Source organism: Natrix helvetica (genome assembly GCF_964273705.1).
Source record: "Natrix helvetica genome assembly, chromosome: 2".
Lineage (NCBI taxonomy): Eukaryota > Metazoa > Chordata > Lepidosauria > Squamata > Natricidae > Natrix > Natrix helvetica.
Genome location: NC_138552.1, coordinates 20,326,214 through 20,353,892, shown reverse-complemented (window position 1 = coordinate 20,353,892; position 27,679 = coordinate 20,326,214). Strand labels below are relative to the sequence as shown.

General features: G+C 40.3%; 1 protein-coding gene across 3 annotated transcripts in view; it reads right to left on the bottom strand.

Annotated features, from left to right (window-relative positions):
* SLC1A3 (solute carrier family 1 member 3) overlaps positions 1-27,200 on the bottom strand; it is a 63,854-nt gene extending 36,654 nt beyond the window's left edge. For 2 of the 3 annotated variants that reach the window (XM_081944392.1, XM_081944394.1), the window contains exons 1-2: positions 27,080-27,200; positions 25,066-25,367 (exon numbers count right to left, since the gene is read on the bottom strand). In XM_081944392.1, coding sequence (XP_081800518.1) covers positions 25,066-25,246 — 181 coding nt within the window. In that variant the 5' untranslated portion in view covers positions 25,247-25,367; positions 27,080-27,200. Of the gene's footprint in view, positions 1-25,065; positions 25,368-26,681; positions 26,741-27,079 lie in introns of those variants that run through there. The other variant, XM_081944393.1, reaches the window with a different exon arrangement.
* Between the last annotated feature and the right edge of the window lie 479 nt (positions 27,201-27,679).

Here is a 27,679-nt window from a genome sequence, read left to right as displayed (position 1 = left end):
TGTCCCTGCTTCCTTTCCATTGACCGCAGGAACAGTTGGTATGCAGCTGTACAGTTCTGAATGAATGTACAACCATTTTATTTTATACTCTTCAGCAGTTGAGCCAGTCTTAAACAACAAGGGGACTTAAAAGAGCACATGTGAACTCATGCTTATTCTGAAATTACAAGTACCCTTCTTTTTACTATGAGTACGAGGAGTAACCCAGACAAAAATGAGGACCAGTTGGTTGAAGTGGGTGAGGTATCAGGCTACAAAACTGGGAGACCATAAGATCTCCTTAGGCATGAAGTCTTGCCTTAGGCATGAAACCAGCTGAATGACTGGGTCCTCTCCCAGCCCAAGGAAAACAATGGCAATGGCAAACCACTTTTGAAAAACTTTGCCAATAACACTTCAAGGACGCCTCTATGCAATTTACAAGAGTTTTTTTTTTAAAAAAAAAACCTTACTCCAAGACATCAAACCACAAGATGAGCAGCATATAAATTTTATAAATCAATAAAGGCTCACACAGACAAACACACAAAAATTTCCATGCAAAGTTTTGGAACTATACAAATTCCTCTCTGAGTTGTTGCAATTAAAATACCAATTCACCGATGAATTGGTTATTGTCTTTCATTTCATTAAAGGCACCATAGATACTATGCTTTGACAACAGAGCAATGACTGCAGGTAAAAAAATAAAATAACAAGCAAGGCAGGTTGGAAATCAAAGGGGCTCCGTTATAGATTCTATGTAGATGTAGATCACCCCTCCTCTACAAAGGTTTAAGTTTCCTAACGATTTGTGAGCCTATCTGTGGAACAAAGCCCACTAAGAAATCTCCTGAAGTTGTTCTGCAGGTTTTCTCCTGACTTTTTACAGGGGGTAGGGGGAAGAGAGGAAGCAAGCATTCCAAAAGAAGACAGGGGGAGCACATATTTTAAAAAAGACAAAGAAATTCTGATGGCCTGATTTTTTTTCCAGAATGATGCATTAAAAGAAATTGTCCAGGTGTGCAGTCTAAACAAAGACAAAAATGAAAAAGCTTGCAAGATGTAGCTCTATATAATCACCAAACCAAACCAAACACAAATTTTTGATTCTATTTTGTACCTCTTCATGTTAAAAGGGAAATATAAATGCGGAATTCTGAAATGCAACTCTGCTTCATTGCTAAATTCAATTAATAATTTAAATCTTTTGATTAGGAGACATGTAGCAATATAAGGAACATACTGTTATTGCATGATAAACCTATAGATGTCAACACCAATCTTAAGTAAGACAGGTTGCACCATGGCAGTATTTTTCGAACTTAGCAATTTTAAGATATATAAACTTCAACTCAACTGGAAGCTGGTTGAGAAATTTGGGAAAATGAGATCCACACATCCTAAAGTTGCCAAGTTTGGAAAAAACACCAATCTATGGCATTTAAATTTGGAACAAATATTGATATCCAAAGCACAAATGTCAAAAATTGCTTTCTTACTATTATTTGCAAGCCAAAATAAAAAAAGGAATAAAATAACAATATTTCCACGAAAACAAATTTCGCCAATTGTATGCTTAAATAATTGCTTCTTGCCCAAAGCACTCAACCAATATTGATCTGTTCATTATTATTGTGTATTCCCACAGTGTTAAAACCTTGGAATTTACCTATTATGGTTTGGTATTATGTGAAACTATTATTTCTTGCTTAACAAATTGGGTTATTTTTTTTTAAATCCTGCCTTAGCATTATAAAGTAGTGCTTCCCAAACTGGATAAATTATCCATATTTGAGTAAAAGTGATTTTTTTTTCTTTTGGTAACGAAATATTAACTATTACCCAATCACAATAGGAACATTGACATTGACTTAAAGTGTTTTGCCCACATTGGGTAAATAGGACTTTTTTGATAGCAATTTTGAATATGAAAGGAAAAAGATTGGGAAGTTTTGGTCAAAGTAATGTCCTTGTCTCTCAGAGAAAACCTGGAAGGTAAATCAAATCAAGCAGCTGATCAAGAACTTTGTTTCTCTTAAACTAGACAAAAGGAGATATCTGACTCTATATCAGTTACAATTATATACATCAGGGGTCTTTTTCAACTTGCAGCAGTTAATTTAGGGACCATTTGATGTTACAACGGCACTGAAAAAAAGTGATTTATGACCATTTTTCATACTTATGACCATTGCAGCATCCTCCTGGTCACGTGATTCATATTCAAATGCTTGACAACTGACTCACATTTATGACGGTTGCAGGGCCCCGAGGTCATGTCATCTCCTTTTGCAACCTTCTGACGAGCAAACTCAATGTGGAAATCAGATTCACTTAACAACCGTGTTACAAATTTCACAACTGCGGTGATTCAGTTAACAAACCTGGCAAGGAAAGTCGTAAAATGGGACAAACCTCGCTTAACAGATTTTTCACTGAGCCAACATAAATTTTGGGCTCAATTGCAGTCGTAAGTCGAGGGCTACCTACGGTCCTTCATGATATTAACAATGTATGAGCATAAAATGTGCTTATATTTGCGGAGCTTTCCCCATCTACTTCATTTGCATGTTATCAGATATAGCGGAGGAAATGCTAATGATTCTTTTGCTTATACAGCTGAAATCACTCGAGAGGCAAAAGGTGTGGGATTCCTGACTTGTGCTTCCTCTCTCCTGCCGCTATGAACTGGCTCCACCACCATCTGCATAATGGAGGAGAAAGCTTGATATGGCACCTTTGATAAGAGCATAAAGCTGAATTGTTGCAGAAAATGACAGGCTTTAGACTTCTCAGGATACAGGAAAAGTTTATTTGGCAGCCAGGTTCAGAAATGTTAGCCCATGGCTAACATTGCAAATTCTGAACGATCTTTATTATTGATGCACGCATTTTTATACATTCTCAAAGCAGCGTAACACGGAAATACTTAACACATTTCTTATTCGTTATTTAGGGGAAAAAGCCTTATAAGTAGATGGGGGTCTTACTTCTCCTTTTGTTACAGGTATGGGCTACGTGTCATTAACAAACTTTATTTGAACTTTGTGGTTTTGGACTTTTGACCTAGGGACTTTTACTGGAACATGTTGTGGTAGAAGGTTGATGACATTTCCTTATCTTTTGAAACAGTGTTCCAACTGTCCTTTCTATGCCACGTCTTCATTCTTATATTTTAATCCATATTTTATTCTACTTTAGTATCTGCTCAAGTTTAGTTTAGTTTACTTTATTGTCATTGCACATGATACAATGAAATTAAATGTAGTCTTCAGTGTACATTACAACTATAAAAACAGAAACACAAACATACATCCTTTACATTATATATAATTGAAACTGAAAACCTGAAATTGCACTATACCAGTGATGGCGAACCTTTTTGGGCTCACGTGCCAAAAGGGGGGGAGCGCAGGGGGGTCATGCATGGGCCTGCCACACCCATGCTATGCGCATGACCCCAGCGCGCATGCATGCATGATCAGCGCTCCCCCCATTTTTGGCATGCTTTTTTCATCCTCCCCAGGCTCCAGAGTTTTTATAGGAGCCTGGGCAGAGTGAAAACAGCCTCCCCGCTCCCCCGAAGGCCCTCCGGAGGCTTCCCTGAAGCCTCCGGAGTGTGAAAAACCGGCCCTACGGGCAAACCGGGAATTTAGGAACAGACTTCCGGTTTGCTCTTAAGGCCGGTTTTAGCCCTCCGGAACCTTCAGGGGCCTACAGGAGGCTTCCCCGAAGGCTCCAGAGGGCAAAAAACGACTCTACAAGCAAACTGGAGGAGGACAAAAAATGGCCTCAAAAGAAGGTCGAAGTCACGTGCCCTGACAAATGGCTCCGTGTGCCATCTGTAGCACGAGTGCCATGGGTTCGCCATCAAAGCAATATACCATAGAATTCAATATAGTTACTGCCCTGGGATAGAAGCTGAGTTTTTTTTTTGTCCTTGTTTTTATTATCCTGTACCATCTGCCAGATGGTAATGGTTAAAAAAAAGGATGAGCGGGATGAGATGGATCTTTAAGACTGTTTTGAACTTTTTTAAGGCAGTGTGAGCTATATAGCTCTTCCAAAGAGGGGAGAGGGCAACCAATGATCCTCCGGGCAATGACGTTGACCCTCTGGAGCGCTGTCCTATCTGCCACTGTGCAATTGGCAAACCATACACTGATGCAGTAAGTTAAAATACTCTATGTTGCAGTGGTAGAAGGTCAACAGCAGTTTTTCATTTAGTTGTTTCCTGAGAAGTCTCAGATAGTATAATCTCTGCCTTTTGACCAGTGCTGCAATGTGACTGCCCCAGGTTAGGTCCTTTTTTATGATAACAACCAAAAACTTAAAACTGATCACTTGCTCTATTCGGTCTCCATTGATAAGCAATTTTTTTTACTACCGGTTCTGTGGGAGTGGATTGGTAGGCGTGGCAGGGATAGGATACTGCAAACTCTCCATTCTCACCACACTCCTGGGGGAAGGATATTGCAAAATCTCCGTTCCCACCCCACTCTGGGGCCAGCCAGAGGTGGTATTTGCCAGTTCTCCGAACTACTCAAAATTTTAGCTACTGGTTCTCCAAAACCTATCAGAATCTGCTGAAAGTTATCCCTGGCTGGATGTCTGGTCTATTCCTTCTATAGTCCACTATAAGCTCCTTGGTCTTTTTTGTATTAAGGACCAAGTTATTGTCTCCACACCATGAAAGCAACTGTTCCACCTCATCTCGATAGGCAGACTCATCCTCCCTGGAGATTAGTCCCACCACTATTTACAGCTCTTGCGAGCCAGCTGGATGCACAGAGGTAAAGTGCTGAACTAGATATCAGGAGATGTTGAGACTTTGGAAAAAGTGCAAAGAAGAGCAACTAAGATGATTAAAGTCCTGGAGACAAAAGCATATGAAGAACTTCAGGTTGCAGGATTTGGGTTTGGCTAGTCTAAAGAAAGGAAGGACTAGGGGTGACATGATACAGTATTCCAATATTTGAGAGGCTGCCACAAAGAGGAGGGGGTCAACTTATTTTCCAAAGCACCAGAGGGCAGGACAAGAAACGAAATGGATGGAAACTAAACAAGGAGAGAAGCGACCTAGAATTAAGGAGAAACTTCCTAACGGTGAGGACAATTAACCAGTGGAACAGCTTGCATTCAGAAGTTGCGGGTGCTTCATCACTGGAGGTTTTTAATAAGAGGCTGGACAGTCACTTGTCTGAAATGTTATAGAGTTTCCTGCTTGAGTAGGGGGTTGGACTAGAAGACCTCCAAAGTCCCTTCCAGCTCTATTCTGATAGATTGATTGAATTAGATGTCTCTTGGGCATAGAAGCTGGCTGAGTAATTTTGGGCCAGTCCCTATTTCTCAGCCCAACCTGCATCATTCGATTGTTGCGAATGGTAAAATGCAAGTAGTCCTTGACCAACAACCATTTACTTATCAACTGTTTGAGGTTACCAAGGATGCCCTAAAAAGTACTTATAATCCAGATTTGACGTTCCAACCCCTCCCTCCATGGTCATGTGAATGCATGTTGAGATCTCTGCAACTAGCCTACATTTTTTTGCGTAGCATCTCACAGTCCTGCAACTGTGATATTATTCCTCCTATGATTAAAACTACTATTTATGTAGCATAAAATTGCATTTGCGTTGTTTGCAACCACATCTCAAGGGTGACTCGTATGGACATTTTTGCTGGAAATTGGCCTTTGCTTCACAACTGCTGCTTCCACTTATTGAATGTTGCAAAAAAAGTTGTAAAATCAGACACGATCATCTGCTGAATGACCACTATGACTTACGACTCTAATTGTGGGCTCAATTGGTTGGTCCAAAAATATCGGGACAAGGATCAAATAAATAAACTCATATATCGCTGTTTAAATTACTAATTTAAATTTAACTGAATTAGGTTTAAACTAATCACTGATCTTCAACTCAGATCTTCTCTGGTTTGTAGGCATTAAGGAAGTGAAGTACTAGAAATACAACTGAAGCGACAGGATGAAAAATAATGGGGCTGTTCTCCTCTCATATGATTTTAACCTTATCACCATGAGAACTCTTGGTGCCTTCTCAAAGCAAAGATGTATTTGAGATGGGAAGTGAATTTTGAGCACCTTTGAGGCAACCGTGACCTGGATGGATGACTGAGAATGTCCATAGACATTTGAATTGGGAAGTGAATAGAACCTTGAAGTAGTGAAGAATGTAGCAGGAGACCAAATACTGTGTATATTATAAGGTAAAGGTAAAGGTTCCCCTCGTGCATATGTGCTAGCCATTCCCAATTCTAGGGGGTGGTGCTCATCTCCGTTTCAAAGCCGAAGAGCCAGCGCTGTCCAGAGACGTCTCCATGAGCATGTGGCTGGCATGACTAAACTCCAAAGGTGCACGGAACGCTGTTACCTTCCCACCAAAGGTGGTCGCTATTTTTCTACTTGCATTTTTACATGCTTTCGAACTGCTAGGTTGGCAGAAGCTGGGACAAGTAACGGGAGCTCACTCCATTACGGGGCGCTAGGGATTCGAACTGGCGAACTGGTGACCTTTCTGATCAACAAGTTCAGAGCCTTAGGCACTGAGCCACCGTGTCCCTATGTGTATATTATATAAGAGATTAAAATATTTGTTTTAGGATCTAGTATCCAATGTGTTGCCTGTGGAGAACAATAGGTGGTGTATGGATTTGTATTCTTAAGAATTGTGTTATTGTCCCATTAATATCCAGCTAAGAATTTTTAGAAATGACTATGTCAAGCAGACTTGAAATTAAATATTGAAAAAAAATGAAGAATAACCTTCAATTGCTTCTTATGTTATTCTTGGATGTTTCTGTTCTGTTTTCCCTTTTAGTCTTGTATTCATTGACTTCTTATACTATTTGTCAAGGAGCCTGCGGCAGACTGGGAAAATCTATTTCTAGATAAGGTCTTCCAATATGTATGTACAAAGAAACAAAGATAAAGAATTCAACATGAAACAACTGAAAATTTGGAATTTAAGTTGAGATTTAAGTTGAAGAAGCTGAAGACATATAAGAATTTTAATGGCAACACAATAAGGCAATTAACTCTTATAACTGATAATGTCACAAATTGATATTTTCTAGGTTGCTAGAAACTAAAGTAACTTCTTTTGGGGGAAATCAGTGCAATATGATTTCTATACATGTTTATGTTTGAATATAAGTGTGTTTCTATCAATATGGCACCTCTACATTTTCCTTGAGCATTTCCCTCTGACCAAAAACTAAAGCCACAAAATCAAAGAACAGTCCTCAAACTTAACATTATTTTCAATTACATCAAATCTTAATTATATCTAAAGACTATGAGACAATACTGTTTGTTGGTCTTCTAACTTGGTTAAATGAGAAACTCTTGTAAACAAATTAACTTCTATGTCAATTCGCACATTCTAGAGGTCAATTATTCCCATATTGATCCACATTTCTACAAATGTGTATGGTTGACTATACATCAATTCTATATCTCAGAAATTGGCAGTCTATTGTCTTACCCGGCCACCTTTTTTCTATTCAACAACTATTCATATGTTTGCAAGACAAAATCAAAGAATTAATGGACTTTTTAAAAGAAGTATGAGGTCTATTACTTACAATTCCCTTTGTAATCAGTGGTATTTGCAGATACCTGATCTTGTCTAGCTGATAAACCAACATTATGTTATCTGCAAAGTAAGACATAAAATTGCATTGGTTGCACTTTTGGACAACCTCTGCTAGGAGTAGGATGGGAGTAGTGTGTATGTTGATGATACTCTCTTTTTATATATCCACTCTAGATCAACTAAGTGATGTGAAGGTTCTGTCTGGAAACTGATGATTTGGCTGGGGAATAACAGGTTTTAACTCAAGCCAAGCAAGACTGAGTGACTTTGGATACTGGGGTCCTGCATAGCACTGATGCTGTTATCTGCTTTGGTAATGAAAAGCCTGCAAGAAAAGAACCAAGCTCAGAGAGCACCAAGGACCTTCACCACTTGAGGTCCAGTTACACTCTTGCTATAAAAGATAAGACACTTTCCCATTGTCTAGGCCCGAACCTATGGCACGCGTGCCACAGTTGACACGTGGAGCCATTTCTGAGGTCATGCGAGGCATTTATCCTGTCAGCTCCAGCATGCATGCAAGCGTGCGCTAGCCAGCTGATTTTTGGGCTTGATTTTCGCCCTCCAGAGGCTTCCCTGAAGCCTTCAGAGGGCAAAAAATCACCCAATGCCCAAACTAGAGTTTGGGAATGGACTTCCGGTTTGCGTGTTTGGCTGTTTTTCCAGAGGTAGAAAAACCGCCCAACAGGCAACCCAACAGTCTGTTCCTGAACTTCCAGTTTGCATGTTGGGCCCTTTTTCGCCCTCCCCAGGCTTCTAGAAGGCAAAAAATGGACCTACCGGGCCCACCGGAAGTCAGAAAACAAGTTTAGAGTGACTAGTCCAAAGTCATATAGCTGGTTCTGAATGAAAGGGTGCTGTCTGGGAAATTCTGGGAGCTGAAATCCAGATGTTTTAAAGCTGCCAAACTTAAAAACACTGCACTATAGTGGTGAACTGTGAAGTTTACATACAAATGTAATGCAACAAAAATTAATTTAAAGTATGTTGATTAGTATATGTTTAAAGTGACAATAAAGTTTCTACTCTACTCTACTCTACTCTACTCTATTTTAATACACTGCTTGCCTGATGCAGATTTCATGGCAGATCGTGAACCAAAAGTAATGGGGGTATCAGCATGTCCAAACCTATTTTTTTACAATCAGTTTAATTCTCCTTACAATGTTACAATTGAAAGCATACTTTTTAAGTACTACTGTGTTTCCCCAAAAATAAGACATGCCCTGCTAATAAGCCCAATCGGGCTTTTCAGAGCATGCGCCATAATAAGCCCTCCCCTGAAAATAAGCCTGCCCCAACTATTTAAGCGCATGCGCAACCGGTCCCCGCCATTACCACTGTACCACCTACCGGTACAGCTTGCGGGGCAAAAAGAGGGCTCGCTGCAAAAACAACGGCAGGCGAACCAAAGTGCTTCCATTTCCCGCCCTTCCCTCCCACGTAAAAAGAGCCCGCCGCAAAAACAGCAGCAGGCCAGCAATGCGATCACCCCCTCCCGCCTGTTCCTTCTCGCGCAAAAAGCACCGCCCACCCCAATGGTAAAGGCAGCCTGCATGGTTCCCTTCCCCGCCGTCTCTTTAGCGAGGGGTGGCAGGTAGGGGGGGAAAGAAACGAGGTGCGCCTCTTACCTTTCTAGGTCCATTGCATTCCTCACCCTTTCACCCACTGAATCCCCTTGTAAAAAAAAAACCTCATGAGTTCAACTCGCGAGGTTTTTTTACAAGGGGATTCAATGGGTGAAAGGGTGAGGAAAGTAACGGAGCTGGAAAAGTAAGAGGCGCACCTCGCCTCAATGGTAAAGGCAGCCTGCCTGGTTCCCTTCCCCGCCGTCCCTTTAGCAAGTGGTGGCAGGGGGGGAAAGCAAGGCGCGCGTCCTAGCGGTACCAGAGACTGACAGCTCCGCTGCATTCCTCTCCCTTTCGCCCATTGAATTCCCTTGTAAAAAAAACCTCGCGAGGTGTTCGGCCGCGAGGCGCGCCTCTTACCTTTCCAGCTCCGTTGTGTTCCTTGCCATTGTGTTCAGGGAAGCCTCTGGTAAAAAATACCCCTTCTCGCGATTTCAAGAAGTTTGATTGAACTCGCGAGAAGAGATTTTTTTTACCAGTCACGTCCCTGAGCACAATGGCGAGGAACGCGACAGAGCTGGAAAGGTAAAAGGCGTGCCTCGCTTCTCACCTGCCCCAGAAAGTTATAAGCCCTCCCCTATAATAAGCCCAAGGCCATATTTCATGGACCAAAAGAAAATAAGACCTTGTCTTATTTCCGGGGAAACACAGTAGAACCACACAAATAAAAACGAGATGAGATAACATCAGTGAACTTCCATTAAGGTCATCCAGGAGCCTTTCATGGACCAACAAGAAAAGTAAGAAAGTAAGAACATAGGGACAATTGATTATGCCAAAGGATCATCTCATTTTAAAACTAGCAAGACGTTCTTGAACAACAACACATACAAACACAGAGTATTGTTTTCTGCTGTTGGAGTAACGGGAAAATATTTTTGGACCACCGGCCACACTAGATCTTTATATGGCATGCCAAGACCACTCTTTTTGAAACAAACAAAGTACACACACATACAACCCAACAAATCCTTCCAAAACTTAATCTCACTTAACAAATTCAAAAGTTTAACTTTGTCGAAGAACTAAAACTTATTGAATTCCACTTAAATTTCAGTTGCAGTTGGAGAATGGGTCAGGAGCACATTATTCGATACTGAGAAATATGTTACGCGTGAATAAAAACATAGCATTGTGCAGGACTTTGGATTCAATTTTGAAAAGTTGCTTTGGAGATCTCTCTGTCTCTGTCTCTGTCTCTCTCCCTCCCTCTCTGTCTCCCCCCGGCCCTCCCGCCCTTCACACTACACGCATATACACATACACATATGCACATATTAAACACTGGCAATATTTTCAATATTCATAGACAGTAGTATTTGAAAAACCTGCTCCCCGTGCAGTCTCTAATGTCAGTTCTGGTCTTTGTGAGGTGGCTCTTCTATCAAGCATCACGTTGTTCCCATGAAAAAATGTTCAACAACCATTTCACTGTGATTTTAATGAATGTTATCAAGCAAAGCAGTTTTAAATATACATACATACATATATACATACACACACACATACATACATATATATCAGTGGTGGAATTCAAAAAAATTTACTAACCGGTCCTGTGTGCGTAGCTTGGAGGGTGTGGCTTGGTGGGCGTAGAAGGGAAGGTTACTGTAAAATCTCCATTCCGACCGCACTCCAGGGGAAGGTAATTGCAAAATCTCCGTTTCTTCCCAATCATTTGGGACTCAGGAGGCAGAGAATAGATGGGGGTGGGGCCAGTCAGAGGTGGTATTTACCAGTTCTCTGAACTACTCAAAATTTCTGCTACCGGTTCTCCAGAATATGCCCTTCATAATGGTCTAAACTATGTCCCTTGTTTCCCAGTCAAATATAATCACAGAATTGGTAGCAGCTATTTAGACACTGAGTTTATATAATGTACCTGGTTTGGACAGAAGTCCAAAGAAAGAATCCAAGACAATTGACTATCCAACCTCTACTTAAATGCATCCACTGAAAAAAAAAACTTGCTAATTGAAGACTGCCATTATATACTGCCTCTTCTTCTCCTCCCAAGACTAAATATTCCCAGTTCTTTCAACCTCTTCCCATAGAAAATAGTCCCTTCTCCTCTGAATATCTTTGTTACCTTTCTCTAAATTAGTTCCAGCTTGTTTGAAACCTTTCTAACATGCAATGCTTTGAAACAATGCAAGAATGTGATGTCCCAAAGGTGCTTTTTCAAAAGGCAACTGGACTGAAGAAGATTCTTGGACGAGAAGCGAAAGATCTTTAAGGAAAAACAAAGTCCAGTTGCCTTTTGAAAAAAGCACCTTTGGAACAACCATGACCTGGATGACCGAGAATCTCCATTGACAGTGAGAATGTGGTATTATTACTGATTAGAAACTACTATTAATATAGCCTAAAATCACATTTACATTATTTGCAACCACATCTCAAGGGTGACTCATTTTGGTCTTTTTATCCATTCAGTGCAACATTATTTCTGCATGTACTATTGCCAACCTTGGTATTTTATCATGCTATATCTGTGCAGTTACATATTCTTTATTTGAATAATTTTGCATTGATCATGTTTAAGTATGTTTAAGTGTACTTTATTATTTTCATCTATTTTCTTTAGCCTACCAAGATTATCTTGACTTTTATTTATTTCTTCAAGGTTATTAGTTATCTATCCCAATGTTGTATTTTCTTTTGATCTAATAAAATTAATATTCGCTCCATCTTCTCATCCACGTCATTAATAAAACTATTGATGAGTAGAGGATCATGACCAAACCTTGAGATATCTCAATACTTCTCTATGGTTTGGTGGTTTGGCTCTTGATGAGTACTCTGAATATGATTTTTGAGAATATGGTTTTTGACAGTACTCAATTGTCACCTCAGCCAGTCCGCACTTGAAGAAAAATGTACGAAATATTTTGTTGAACTTAAAATATAATAGGTCCATAATGTCTTAGCATTCCACTGAGTCTGATTCTAGAGCTATACTCTGCAGCATTTTTCATTTGATGAGAGATCTAGAATTTCATACAGTATTTTATATTTAACAACATTTGTGCTTATCTTATAATACTGTAGTTCTCTGACAGTACAAGCTGATGTTTCCCCAATTATTATTCATTATTGTAATAAACCATAATCTATATCAGGGGTGTCAAACTCAATTTCATTGAGGGCCGCATTAGGGTTGTGTTTCATCTCACAGGGGGAGGAGTTGGAGTGGGCGTAGCAAGCATAACATCACTTTTTTGGGGGGGCGCATGTGGTGGCCCACTCTGCCAGTGAAAACGGGCTCCCGAGTTCTGTTTTTGCCTGTGACGGCCTCCTGCAACCCGCTGTCAGCAAAAGCGGAGCTCGGGAGGGCAACACACAGCCCTCGCGAGCTCCCTTTTCCCTGGCAGCGGCACCGTGAGCCAGTCCTTCGCTATTTCCAGGGCAGCCCCACGGGCCAGATCTAAGCACCCCGCAGTCTGGATCCAGCCTCTGGGCCTTGAGTTTGACACCCCTGATCTATATAAACAACTGGTATGCAGTCACTCTACTCCACAGGTAGTTATTAAACTAAGGTACATCACTTACTGTACTGTAGTTTCTTATGCTGTGGTGAGCCCACAACTCAGGCAAGCACTTGCAAACAAACAGACCGAAATCAGCTTGGAGGTGTGGTTTGTTACTATTTCACCACAATTCTGATGTGAAATTCTAGTTGTCCTATTAACAAATCCTAGCCTGATGGATAACAAATAAGAAAGCAACTTGGCTGCATATGAATTGTTTGCATCCTGATTTCATTAAGCCAGAATTTTTAGTTTATAGGGACATATGCCATGCAATCTTTTTCCTCTTTGGTTACAAAACAAACAAAAGAGAAAGGGAGAAAATCCAGATACCAATAAAAAAAGCATTTGGGATCCTTTCCTTTCTCTCCAAAACCAGCTTCCCTCCCACAAGATTGGTTGCAACCAACTACCTTCGGTATATTATTTTTAAAATTGTTGTTAAATTACCAATTATTTTGTTCAGGGCCAAAGTCTATCTTGCAACTCAGCCCTCAAACTATAAATCCAAACCACAACAACATCCATATTTCAGTAACATGTTTGTGGAACAACGGCATAAATATTTACTTTTTTGTTGGTGAGGTTACCGAGTGAATGAAAGAAATATCTACAAAGAAATGTCTAAGTTCACAGATCACCTGAAACCTAGCAAACATGAAAGTAAACATGGTAACATGAAGTTATATTATTTCACTTACCCAAGAACCCTGGTGTAACACATCCATTACATCATGGATTCCATGCACGTGAAATCATTTTCAACCTTACTTGTATACATAGTACAGTGGTGGGATACGACCAGTACGCCCCAGTACGGGTGTACCGGTGCCTGCTGGGAGTACCACGTACCGTTCTGGTACGGTGCTCTGGAGGGCCCACCCACCTGCCTTACCTATATTTGAGCCAACCAGGGCTTTCGCGCATGTGCATGGAGCGTACGTTGTCTGCATGACACTCTGCTGAGCAGCTGGGATGTCGTGGAGTGTCGCCGGTGGTAAGTACTCATGCAAGCGCTGTGCACTTGCATGTGGACGCCTGGCCCTGTTGCACCGTACCAGTTGCAACAGGATCTGGAACCCACCACGGATGTAGTGGTTGGTTATGCTCAGCCTATTATCAGATGACAGTAATTCCCATTACCCTCAGCAAGGGAAATAGATAAAGGGTGCTGTAATTGTTCCTCTAAATGAGGTCCCAATGCTTAGTTCTTCAAAAAGTATAGATGCTTTTCATTCAAGGGAAACTCTAGTTCAGGAATGTCAATCTCAAGGTCCGGGGCCCGGATTCGGCCTGTGGGGTGCTTAGATCTGGCCCACGGGGCCACCCTGCAAACAGTAAAGGACCGACTCCTTGTGTGACGTATTGTGCTTCTGCCAGCGAAAATAGGCTCCTGAGCTCTGTTTTCGGCTGTGACGGCTTCCTGCAACCCTCTGCCAGAGAATATGGAGCTCAGGAGACCATTTTCTCTGGCGGAGGGTTGCAGAAAGCCGTCGTAACCATAAATGGAGCGCGGGAGACCATTTTCACTGAAAGAGTACTCGGGCCACCACGGGTGCCTTCCGACATGAGTGACTTCAAGCTGGCTATATCCACCCTGGCCCCCCAAGGTGAAACACAACTGTGATGTGTCCCTCAATGAAATCAATTTTGACACCACTGCTCTCTCTCTATATCTAGATAGAGCAGATCTATATACCGTATTTTTCAGAGAATAAGGCGCACCTTTTTCCCTCAAAAAAGGCTGAAAATCTGGGTGCCTTATACACTGAATACAGCATTTTTTGCCTCCTGAAACCCCGCCCCTTCACCAAAATGGCCATGCATAGCTTGTAGGAGGCTTTCAGAGAGCTCCTGAGGGCTGGGGAGGGCAGAAATGAGCAAAAAATGGGCCATTTTTTGCTCAATTTTGCCCCCCCCCAACTCCCAGGAACACTCTATAAGCTTCCTAATGCTCCTTTTTGCGAAAAATGGACAGTTTTTTTCTCATTTTTGCCCCCCCCCCCCCCTGGAACACTCTACAAGCCTTCTAAGGGCTATTCATGCTCTATTTTGGAAAAAAAGACGGGCCTGTTTTTGCGAAAAACGGGCGATTTTGGGGAGTATTGCAGAGTGCAAAAACTTTTTTTTTAATTTGCCTCTTCAAAGCCTTGCTGCGTCTTATACTCTGAAAAATATGATAGCTTCTTTGACATTAAGGCAAGGTCTTTATTGAGTTATTTATTTTGAATTTGGTTTCAACTTCCCAATGTAGTTTATAACACTAATTTCCCTTTAGTTTTCCATCCCAATTACATCTGATCTTGGTTTATTTTTTTGAGTTTTTAGAGTTCTGAAAGGGAAAGCACTTAATCTGAAAACACAGAGCTAAAATGACCATACTCTAATGCAGAGGTGTTTACCCCTATTGATCAGACAAGACAATGCTGAAAGTTAGGTTGGGCGCATAGGAAGAAGCTAAACAGAGAAGAAACAGACAGGAACTGGAGTTACAGAGGATAATGTATATCCCTTGGGAAAGAAAACCAGCTTCCAGAATAGTACTAGGAATTAAGGACAAACTCATTATCTGAAGAATTTTCCAATGGATGAATGTAAGCGGGAACAATTTTTTGAGGTATAATGTGATAGGCGCGTCCATAAATGTTTGCCATGATTGATAATCTCACTCACAAAAGTTCTATTTACTAGAAGGCAACTAATGATGTTGATTCCCTTCAACTCTGGTTCCAACTCCTCAGGATACACTGGTTACACTACTTGCTCTTTGTTTTTCTTGGGAAAGTGGCACATTTCCAAAGGAAGACTTGGGCTGCAGCCATTTACTAGACCAGAAGGAGGTCAATTTTTCTAAACAAATGCTTTGAGGGCGGAGAGAATAAAAGTACAGGCTACATCCACTTAGATTTGGTGTTTCCAATCCAAGTTGGCTTTCTAAATTTTCCTCTAAAAAGATTTTAAAAGGAAGAACAACTGTGCAATCTCTATCACACCACTCACCTTTTAGCTAATTGAGAATTGAAGCTGGCATTAAAAATGCCACCATGCCTGCTCTCCCATCATTTGATTTAATTTCTGAGACTCCAGATATTACTACTATGTAATACTTTGAATGGAAAAAGTGGTTCAGAGCAGCTGACATGGTATAGGCTTAAGGCAGAATTTATGACAAAGCAGATCAATCCTGTCAATGGGCAGCGTGAAAATGCTGTCTTAAACAGTAGAAGATGTAAAGTTTGGATCAATCAGAAAATAGTGAAGGTTATATTAAATCTATCTTTTTCTTTTTTCTTATCTTATCTTATCTATTATTTATATTTTATTTTATATATTATTATATTATACTATTACATATTATACTATTACATATTATATTATTATATATTATATTATATATTATTATATTATATTTTGTATATATTTAAAAAATGCTGTATGTATGTATGTTCCACCATAACTCTGGAGCACCTCGAGCAATTTTAACCAAACTTGGTACACAGGTGACTTACCCTCTGGAAACTAATACTTGGGGGAGGGCGGGGGGGAAGGTAAGACACCACTGGTGCGTGTATGTGTATGTGTGTTCCAGCATAACTCTGGAACTCCTGGCCCATTAAGGAGAGCAAGTGTGGCGTCCTAGAGCGGCAATTGTTTGTGATGTCAGTTCCTTCGCAGATTCCTCTGGAAACTCAGCCGTGACGTTCGCCCTCCAGTGGACCAATGGGGAAACACTTGATGGATTTGGGGCAAAGTGCCAGGATTGTAGACAGGGTGGGAAAAATGAGCGCATGGGAGGGGGAAGGGTGAGGGGAGGGATGATGGACATGGGAGTAGGAGGAAGAAAGGCCCCTCTCAATGGCTCTCTGTCAGACAAATGCTTCAACATCTATAAATTCCCGGACAACGCCGGATTACCAGCTAGTATAAAATAAATACAGGTAGTTCTTTCTCATTGATCGCTCATTCAGCAACCACTTGAAGTTAAACTGGTGCTGAAAAATGACTGGTCCTTAAAGCTGCAGCTGTTTTAGCATCTCCACAGTCCATCCACCTTGCTACTGGTCATCCTCTTCTTCTCTTTCCTTCTAAATTTCCCAACATTACATCCTTTTTCAGAGAGATGTGTCTTCACTTAGTATGTCTGAAATAGGATAATTTGACTTAGTCATTTGGACTTTGAACGAGAACTCTGAGTTGATTTGTTCTTCAATGATCCACTGGTTTGATTCCCTGGCTGTCCATGGAATTCTCAGGAATTCTCCTTCAATACCCAAGTTCAAAAGTGTCCATACACTTCCTATCCTGCCAACATTTGCTTCCATAGAGTGCCACAGGGAATACGATGGGCTTGCACAATTCTGACCTTTGTAGAATTAGACATATGACATTTGAATATCTTCCAAGACCTTCATGGCTGCTCTACCAAAGGCTAGAAGAGCCGTGGTGGCACAATGGTTAGAATGCAGGCTAACTCACTGCTCACTCTAGGACAGGGGTCAGCAACCTTTGGCTCTAGAGCCGCATGTGGCTCTTTCATCCCTCTGCTGTGGCTCCCTGTCACCAGTCGGCTCCACAATTGATAGGACTTTCGGTTAGGACGTGTAGAGGAAAAAGGACAAAGCGCTAGGAGGAGACTCTATGGTGGGAGAATCGGACTTCTGGTCGGCTTCAGAATTGAACTGGGGGATTCCAATTAGGACTTTTGTGGCTCTTTGAGTGTTTAAGGTTGACGACCCCTGCTCGAGGGGTTTGATTCTGAGCGGTTCAAGGTTAATTCAGTTTTTCATCCGTCTGAGGTCGGTAAAATGAGGACCCAGATTGTTTGGGGAAATATGCTGACTCTGTAAGCCACTTAGAGAGGCCTGCAAAGCATTGTGTAGTGATATATAAGTCTAAATACTATTGCTAGTCTGGCATGTTTCTTGACTGTTTTTTTTGGGGGGGGCACTGTGTATATGGCTGAATATTTCTGTTCACTGGCAGAAGTGGATAATTTTTCTGTACTCAGTGCACTGAATGTAAGCTCCTGCTGGCTTTCTTGCTGTCCACAGCTAGTTAAAGCCAACTAATACATTAGCAGAGCACTGTATCTGAACAAGAATGCTATATTTTAAACATTTGCAAGAGAAAGTTACCCTGGGGCACTTAAGGGCCTGCGCTACTGCTCAAGTAAGAAGTGGCATTAAAATAGGATCAGGATCAGTCCGAGACTGTCTTCTCCCATATTGTGGGTCCTACATTAAAGCAAGTCATTCAATTCTCTTTTAAAAGCCTTCCCCCTTTCGGCTTCATATGTTTCAGAACTGTAATAAAAGTAGAATGACAAGAGTTCATAGATCGTTAGTTGAACTAGAGTTATTTTTCAAACAGACCATAATTTAATTTAACTGATTGCCATGACCACACAGATTAACAACTATAAGGTAAAGGTTCCCCTCACACATATGTGCTAGTCGTTCCCGACTCTAGGGGGCAGTGCTCATCTCCGTTTCAAAGCCGAAGAGCCAGCGCTGTCTGAAGACGTCTCTGTGGTCATGTGGCCGGCATGACTCAACGCCAAAGGCGCACAGAACGCTGTTACTTTCCCACCAAAAGTGGTTCCTATTTTTCTACTTGCATTTTTACATGCTTTCAAACTGCTAGGCTGGCAAAATCTGGGACAAGTAACGGGAGCTCACTCAGTTACACAACGCTAGGGATTCGAACCGCCAAACAGCCGACCTTTCTGATCAATAAGCTCAGGGCCTTAGCCACTGAGCCACCACGTCCCCTTTAACAAGTATAGACCACTGTTTTACACATGTTAAATCTTGTATCATCTTAGCAAGGATTGTAATGTAAGTGCAGCACCAGCTATTTTGTCTGAAATATATTTATTTTCAAATTTTATAATTTGGTAATCTGCTGAAGGCAAATTGTTGGTTTGGAGTACTAAGTGTTACATTTATTACTCATCTGCAGCGAACCAAATTGGAGAACCCTGCCATATCCCTCTGAATCACCTCGAGCTTATTTCTGCTATAAGGGCTAATATTATACTATATACAGTTTGTTCTAGTATATTGTTGTCGTTTTATTATACGACAGGAAATATTTCTTGCTAATTTACATTTACTAGTTGAATTCTGATGTCACGGGAGATTTGCCTCCTATCCTTGCTTTATATCAGTTAGTTCAAATTACTTCTGATCAGAGATCAGCAATAGATACAGCCTGATAGAATCCAACAGTTAAAAGGAAAAGAAAGAAAAAGGAATTTCCATTTATGTTTGATGTTAGTTGTTGTTTCATTTTAATTCATTTTAAATTTGGCTACTGTGTAGGCAGTTCCATGGTTTAAGTCCCAGTGTGCAAAAATTCTCCCAGGTGTACTTAGCAAAACAGGGGTTATGATATCCTTTAGGACAAGGGTGTCGAACTCAAGGCTGGATCCGGCCCATGGGATGCTTAAATCTGGCCCGTGGGGCAGGCATGGAAATAGCAAAGGACCGGTCCACGGTGCCTCTGGCAGTCAAAACAGGGTGTGGGGGGGCAGGTGACCACCCCATGCCCCGTTTTGGCTGGCAAAGTTCTGCAGGAGGCCATCCACACAAAAAATGGGGTGCAGGGGAGGCACATTCAGTCCCACTGTGTCCCATTTTGGCTGGCAAAGTGCTGCAGGAGGCGTCCGTCCGATCTTCTCTCCCAGCCAGCCTGCGGAGGAGAGCCACAATGCTGATCTGGCCCTCGAACAAATCCAGTTTGACACCCTGGCTTTGGGAGAGCCTTATAAAAATTACATTAAAAAAGGAAATGTTGAATTGTGTCAATTTCCCCAGAATGAAAATGGCAAGTACACTGAGACAGGGGAATTACTGGCCTACCTGCTAGTTAGTAGAACTGATGGAAGGATGTTATATCTGGCTGTGATATAATCCTTTCTTTATTCTTTATTGGCCAAGTGTGATTGGACATACAAGGAATTTGTCTTTGGTACATAAGGAGAATAAAAATACATTCATCAAGAATAAAAGATACAACACTTAGTGATAGTCATAGATTACCAATAAGCTATCAAATCACACTAGTAAACAAATAAAACAATATAAATTGAAAGATACAAGCAGCATGGTTATAGTCATAAGTGAGGAGAGATAGATACTAGGAAGGAAGAGGAGGATAATAGTCATACAGTCTTAGTAAATTATTTGACAGTGTTGTGGGAATTAGTTGTTAAGCAGAGTGATGGCATTTGGGAAAAAAGTGTCCTTGTGTCTAGTTGTTCTGGTGTGCAATGCCCTATAGCGTCGTTTTGAGGGCAGAAGTTGAAACAATTTATGTCCAGGATGTGAGAGGTCTGTAGATATTTTCACAGCCCTCTTTTTGAATCGTGCAGTATACAGATCCTCAATGGAAGGACCTTTCCTTAAACTAGAGGAAGAAAAGGCAGGCTCACCGGTTGTCAAAAACCTGTGCCTAGTGTATTTCTAAGGTTATAAGAGAGTGAGCTGGCTTAGAATTGATATTCAATGCCATCCACAATATTTGCAACATCAGGTATTTGGCCTGTACGGTATCCAAAGTTAACAAGGAATTGACAGGCATTCTATATGTTCTTAATTTCTTCTCTACCATTTTTGTCCAAAGTAAAGGTTAGTTCAGTAAGAACACAATAGTTGCACCCATAGCAATTGCAATGTGGACTGCCCTAATGAATATTTAATTTTTAGGCCGCTCTCCTTCATCACTGACATCATAGACTGGAACTTTTGTTATCAACTCTTTAAACCAGTGCAATACGTCTCTTTAAGGGCCACTTACATTCAGGGTATAGCCATTAGATCTGCTTGTTCTCAGTTCGAATGCTCTTTTCCCAAGTTCAGCCATTTAAATGTGTCCCTCTGTGAAATGGAAACATTCACCATTCCCCAAACTGTGTGTGTGTGTGTGTGTGTGTGTGTGTGTGTGTGTGTATTCTCACAGCCATATCTGTCATTTTACACAAACACATGCACATGCATGCTACACTGCTATTTGGTTACTCATAAAACCTATATTACTCAAATTCCATATTTTCATTGTACACATGTTGTACTCTGACAATAAAGGTTTGAATTGAGAATTGATTTGAATTCCTATAAACTATTTGAAAAGATGCCTCTGAAAATGTATTCTAAAACCTACAATTCTATCAGCATCATTTCATTTCAGCAAACCAAGACGTGAACACTTCATGTTTACTAAACTTTCTAAAATTGATCTCTTCTAATTGCCTTTTCAAAATACATTAGTTTACTGGAGGGTTGTTTTTTTTGTTATATTTTCAAACTGTAAATCTCATATTTTGCCAGATACAACTGACAAGAAAAAGTAGGGAACAGCAAATCCTCTGAAATGTTTTCTACCTACCCATGTGCTATGTATACATGTAAACTTTGTTTTTCTTATCATGGTCTTTGCTACAACTTCATTTCTTCATTAGTTAGTTTTGTTGGAATAATATTTAAGGAAGAAAAAACCTTCTCTTTACTATCTTAAATGAGAAAGTCTTTCAGATTTTTTTTTAAAACCGAGGCAACACAATCAGAGTTTCAAGTCTGATTCTCACCTCAAATAGACGATTTACATCCTAGTAAAATTGAAATCACTCTGCCAACAAAAGTGCATATAGTCAAGGCTATGGTTTTTCCAGTTGCAACGTATGGCTGTGAAAGTTGGACCATAAGGAAGGCTGAGCGCCAAAGAATTGAGGCCTTTGAACTATGGTCAGTCCTAGCAATCTTGATTGCTCTTTAGAAGGCCAGATCCTGAAGATGAAATTCAAATACTTTGACCACCTAATGAGAAGGAGGGACTCAATGGAGAAGAGCCTAATGCTGGGAAAGATGGAGGGCAAAAGAAGAAGGGGACGACAGAGAATGAAGTGGCTGGATGGAGTCACTGAAGCAGTCGGTGTGAGCTTAAATGAACTCCAGGGGATTGTAGAGGACAGGAAGGCCTGGAGGAACGGCGTGCATGGTTGCGATAGGTCGGACACAATTTTACAACTAACAACAAAAAAATTGAAATAAATACATGTGTTCTGCTATTCAGTCTATTTTCTTTTTCTAATGATATGAAGGCAGGCAGATTTTTTCCACTGAAGTTGTACCCGTAATTTTTGCTGCTGCTTCAAAGCTTGTGAATCTAAATCTCTCATATCTGATCTAGATAGGGTTTTGCAATCAATTCAAGTTACACAGCAAAATAGTTCCTTGGGAATTATTTCCATAATTGTTTCACAACAATGGATCCTTAGAATTATTTTTCAATATAATCAAGGAATCATTGCCCATTAATTATATTTAGAGAAGGATCTAAAGGCATAATTCTAAGTCTTATCAATCCCTTGCCATAAGAAACCCGCTCTTAAAATTGAAATGTAATGAGTGCTTACTAAAATATTGAGTCAAAGAATAAAACAGAGGCTTTCTGATCGTTTCTAGAACTGATTATATTTCCCATTCATGGAGTAATATGTATGTCCACTTGGAAATAAATCTCATTGAGAGCATGTGATTTATTCCTGGATTGCTTTTAAAAATAGCAGATTATGACTCCACGAAATAAGTCTCCCCTTAGGATTCATATTGGTAAAATGATAAAGATACAAAGGAAAGCTTTTACTTAAGACTGGGCTTGCTTACTTACTAGTCATTACTAGTAATAATTGGATGCCTCATTTCTTCTCAGATCCACTTCCACTGTCTGCAATTAGAAGCGATGTGGTTAGGTGAACTTCCCAGTTTCTGCTGTACTACACCTAGATTGTAAATCCAAGTGAAAGGAATGTAACATACATAAGATGACAATTCTTTTGCATGTCCCCATTCGTTTCAGTGGGGCTTATACAGAGGGCATTCAGATCCCAACAAACTATAAAAACCTGCAACGTTGTAAGGTTGAGCAAAAGATGCAAGTACTAGGAGAAATGGAAAATGATTTTGAAACCCTCTATCAACTTCTGTCTACGGAGATTCTCAGTCATCCAGGTCATGGATGTTTTTTTTTTTTCAAGAGGCAACTGGATTTTCTGGTTTTTTTTTCTCTGAAGACATTTCGCTTCTCTTGGATGAAGTTTCTTGGATGAGAAGCGAAACGTCTTCAAAGAAAAAACAGAAAGTCCAGTTGCCTCTTGAAAAAAATACCTTTGGGGCCTGTACCATTATGTTCTGAACATCCTCTCCCCAAAATGGTTTCTCTTCCTGTAAGTCTCTAGGGAAATAGTTCTGAAGTCCTTCTCATACAGGAGATTATGAAGCAAACTACCGTATTTTTCAGAGTATAAAATGCACCTTTTTTCCTAAAAAAAAGAGGCTGAAAATCTGGGTGCGTCTTATACACCGAATGCAGCATTTTTTGCCTCCCAAAGCCCCGCCCCTTCACCAAAATGGCTGTGCATACCCTTATGGGGGCTTTCAGAGAGCTCCTGGGGGCTGGGGAGGGCAGAAATGAGTGAACAACAGGCCGTTTTTTGCCTCCCCAGCCCCCAGCAGCACTCTATAAGCCTCCATAAGGCTATGCATGCATTTTTTTTCCATTTGGAAAGCTCTAACTGATTGATAAGAATTACATTGATCAAGTGCTGTGCCAGCAGAAACACCTACCTATCTACGTATTTCTCTCTATCTCTATTTGCCTCCGTCTCCCTACCTACCTACCTACCTACCTACACACACACACACACACACTCTCCCTACCTACTGTATTTCTCTCTCTCTCTCTATCCCTTTATCTTCCTACCTACCTACCCTCTCTCTCTCCCTACCTCCCCATCTACTGTATTTCTCTCTCTCTCTTTCTATTTCTCTCTCTCTATCCCTCTACCTACCTACCTACACTCTCTATTTCTCTCTCTCTCTATCCCTTTATCTACTTACCTAACTACTCTCTCTCTCCCTACCTACCTACCTACTCTCTCTCTCTCTCTCTCTCTCCATCTACCTACCTACCTAACTACTCTCCCTCTCCATACCTACCTACTGTATTTCTCTCTCTTTCTCTCCCTGTCTCTCCCTCTATCTATCTACCTACTTTTTAAAAAAATTGCCTCTTCAAAACCTCGGTGCGTTTTATACTCCTATGCGTCTTATACACTGAAAAATACGGTAACTTAGTTCCTTTGATTACAATAAGCAAACATTCTTTCCTTGTTTTTAATGTTATCTAAGTACCTGATACTCCCTTTAAATAAAATAAAGATTATGACTATACATCATAGAAATTATTTTTGTTGATTCAAATACTTTCCTTCGCTGGGTTTATTTTTTTCTTCTTATAAAAATACTTTCTTTTGAAAAGCAAAGCCCAATGACTAAAGTTCAAGAAGCTCTTTAGCTGTGCCCAACGCGAGTTGAATGCATGCAATCCTGAATGAAAAAAGATGCCAACTATTCATCTGTTGAAGGGAAAACTCATCATCATTATCTCAATGCCTATCTTACGCTTGTCAAAAAAAATTGTTTTTTTAGAAAAATCAAAGCATTTGCAAACCAACAAATAGAAAATCATTGAAAACACAAACCCATGTTCTTGACACATAGAACAAGTTACACAACTTTTTGGATTAGGTTGCTATAAAGTCTCTAGGAGCAAGGATTCTTCCCAAACCAACCTTTTTCCTTCTGAACTAAGAAATATTTGAAATATTAAACCTTTGCCAACAGCGCTCTATAGAAATCCACTTTGCAAATATTGAACTAAATCCCCTTATTTTATTTTTGCCAACTAAATCTCCCATCAATGATTGAATAACACAAGTAGAATATGTGAGATATGACCCTGAAGGTATGAGTTCAAGTCTGATAAAAAAAGAGGAAGAGAACTAAATGTTTTAGTTGAAATTCTTATTCCTATGGTTTGGCATTGATCAGAATTAAGTGATAACATGACCTTTGATGTGCCCGATTATTTATAGCTTGGAAATGATGGAAAATAAATAGGGAGTGGGCTAAGACTGTAGATGATTTTCTTTGATTTCTAATAAGTATCAAGAAATACTGCAATGAATTCCTAATTTAGGAATTATTTTAAAATAGGATCCTTTAAACACCTTAAGTAATTTCTTTCCTGTTGGGTCCCGTTAGGTCTAAATTGATGGGATATGTAATGGAAGGCAGAACTACAACTGTAAAAGGAGGAAATATTTCTCTACGGCTTATCCAACACGAAGGATCAGACTAAAAGTTTTTGGAGCAACAATATATTCTCAGCAGGGAAGGGAAATGAACAGCAATAACATTGTCCAAACAAAATTTTCAAGATTCTGGTCTTGATCAAATTACTCACCCACAATGACTGCAATGACAGTGAAAAGCACAAAAAAATTTCTCAGTAGGTAACTTTTAACATCTTCCTTTGTGATGTTTTGAACCTTCTTTTTTGCCATAAGAGTACGTTTCCGAACCCCTTGCTGGAAGCGCTCCATCCTATTCCCCGATCTTGCGTCTTCACCGTTAACTTTAGTCATTTCTGTCTCAGGAATTTTTTAAAACTTCTCCCTTTTCTGTGTTCTTAAAAAAATCTTCCCAGTAATAACAAGGAACCAAAAAAATTTAAATTAAAAAAATATTTTAGACCAGAGGTAAGACCTACAGAGAAAAATAAAAATAATGTGAGTTTAATCTATAATTAGCTACATTTTTAAAAAGAAAAATCATATTCTGTAATAACATTCTTAAAAATAGACAATAGAGAGATATTGGTAAGCAAATTTCACACTGATCAGCAGTTAACCCTTTAATAACTAGCTATCAAAAAAGCCAAAAATTACATACAATTGACTTGCAAATTTAGCTTCAACATTAAAAAAAACCCAGTATTATGATGACATTAACTTAGTATGGATGGAAATCAAAATCAAACAACAGTGAGCTTATCATGATAAATGGAAAAATGTTATTGACAATATGCGCCCATTTTACATTGAATCACAGAAGAAATGAATAATTCTCATTAATACATAAAACATGTGGGCTAAAAGAAAAGTTAAAAGTTAAAGCCCTTTCCATCCCAACATTGTGTTCTACAAAAATGCCCCCAAATGGGTCTAAAACACTGTATCCTCAAGGCCTCATATGCATGAAATTTAAGCATATACTTATCATTCTCTGAAAGCTGAATGAAATTTAATTTAATGCAATACAATCTTAGAAAAGGCCAACGTTACAGTAGTTATGCTAGGTTTTTAACGTTGTTTCTAATGATCCACTGAGATTACTTGGCATATATTACACCTGACATGTTCAGCTACTTCAGAAGAATGTTCTGAGTATGCATTCCTGTCTCAGGTGCACGCTGTAGTTACTTTACTAACAGGGCAACTAAGAATTTAAAGTTGCAATTTTAGTAGAGGTGTTTATAAGGCAGGCTACATCTTTATTGTAACTCACAATAAACCAAATCTCACACCTCACGCACCCCATGCTGTGTCTACAGATTTTTAAAAACTCATTGATTTCAATCAAATTCTCTTTCACAGTCAAAGATTCATCTTTAATACGGTTCAATGGCAGGTGTGTCACAGATTTGTTTCTAGCGTACCACTAGATTTTTGCCTTCTTTCCTAACTCTTAAAGTGTACAACGATAAAAGATGCAGAATTTCTCAAGCCAATAAAGATAGAGATATAGAACCATTGCTATATTCAATATTGTGCCAATAAAAGATACAGATATAGAACGATTGCTATATTCAATATTGTGCCGTGGATTCAAAACAGTTGAAAACTACTGCTAATAACTGCTTAAGCCTCCTTCAGTAATATTCTAACAGATCAGAAACGATAATATCTACATCCATTTATGCATTTTGGGATTTCATTCTTCACTCAACAATACTCTTCTTCCCCCCCCCCCCCTACTCAAACTCCTGAAAACGACAGAATTTGAATAAAGCGCACTCACTCAAAAATCAAATCCTTTTGTTTTGCCTGTGTGACTATTAAATATTTGTTTCTACCCACTTCAGACGGCAGGCGGGAAAATCCCACTCTCCATCCATCATTGTACAAAAATACAATTTTCGCATAAAGCGTCATAAACATTTGCTTTTAAAAATAATAAACAACACCCCAACCAAATCAGATATTCAATCTTTCCCCACGTCCCAGATCCAGAGCATTGCAAGTACTCTCCCCACCCTCCTTCCCGTTTTCTTTGAAATCCCGAGAAAGGGAAACGAGTCAAAGCCAAGGTACGCTGCTCGTATCCAACCGGGCGCGGGTGAGAAAAAAAAAGCGGGGTGGGGGGAAGAAAAGCGAAGACAGGAACGCACACAATTGGAAATTAATAAACGCACCCACCTTTTCCAAATTGGAGTCCTCCGAGGGGCAAACGGGCAAAGGTAAGGCTCCCCAGAAGATACCAATGAGATAAAAAGGGGGGTTTGGTGTGTGACAATAAAGTCAAGGGAGACGAAGTTAGGCGAAAAGCGTGTACTCCGCTGAGCAAATCGCCGCGAGTTAAGGAAAGGGGAGGCGTCTACCAAGCCAAGTTTGGAGAGGGGGGGGGGTGGAAGGCACACGCAGAACAGTAAAACGTGTGTTCGGGAAGAGGGGAGGTGGGGAGCGGCGGTGAAAGTTGAGCTTTGGGAATATTGATGAGCGTTGGTACCCTAGAAGCGGGCGGCTTTCTTTCTCCTCCCTTCCCTCCCCTTCTTTAGCCCATTTTCACACTTGGTCAACTCAGCTGATGCGACGAGGATGGCCAAAGCAGACACGCATCGTCCGCTGCTTCTTCTGGCTGGACGTGGCAGGCGAGAATCCCGTTCATCTGTAGCTGGATTCCCCAGCATTACCTACCCTCTTCAGGGAACAGGAGAGAAGGCTGTGCGAGTGTACTTCCTTCTTTTAGACTCCAAAGCTCTCTGGACAAGGAGGACTGTGCCATGTCTTGAGATTGCC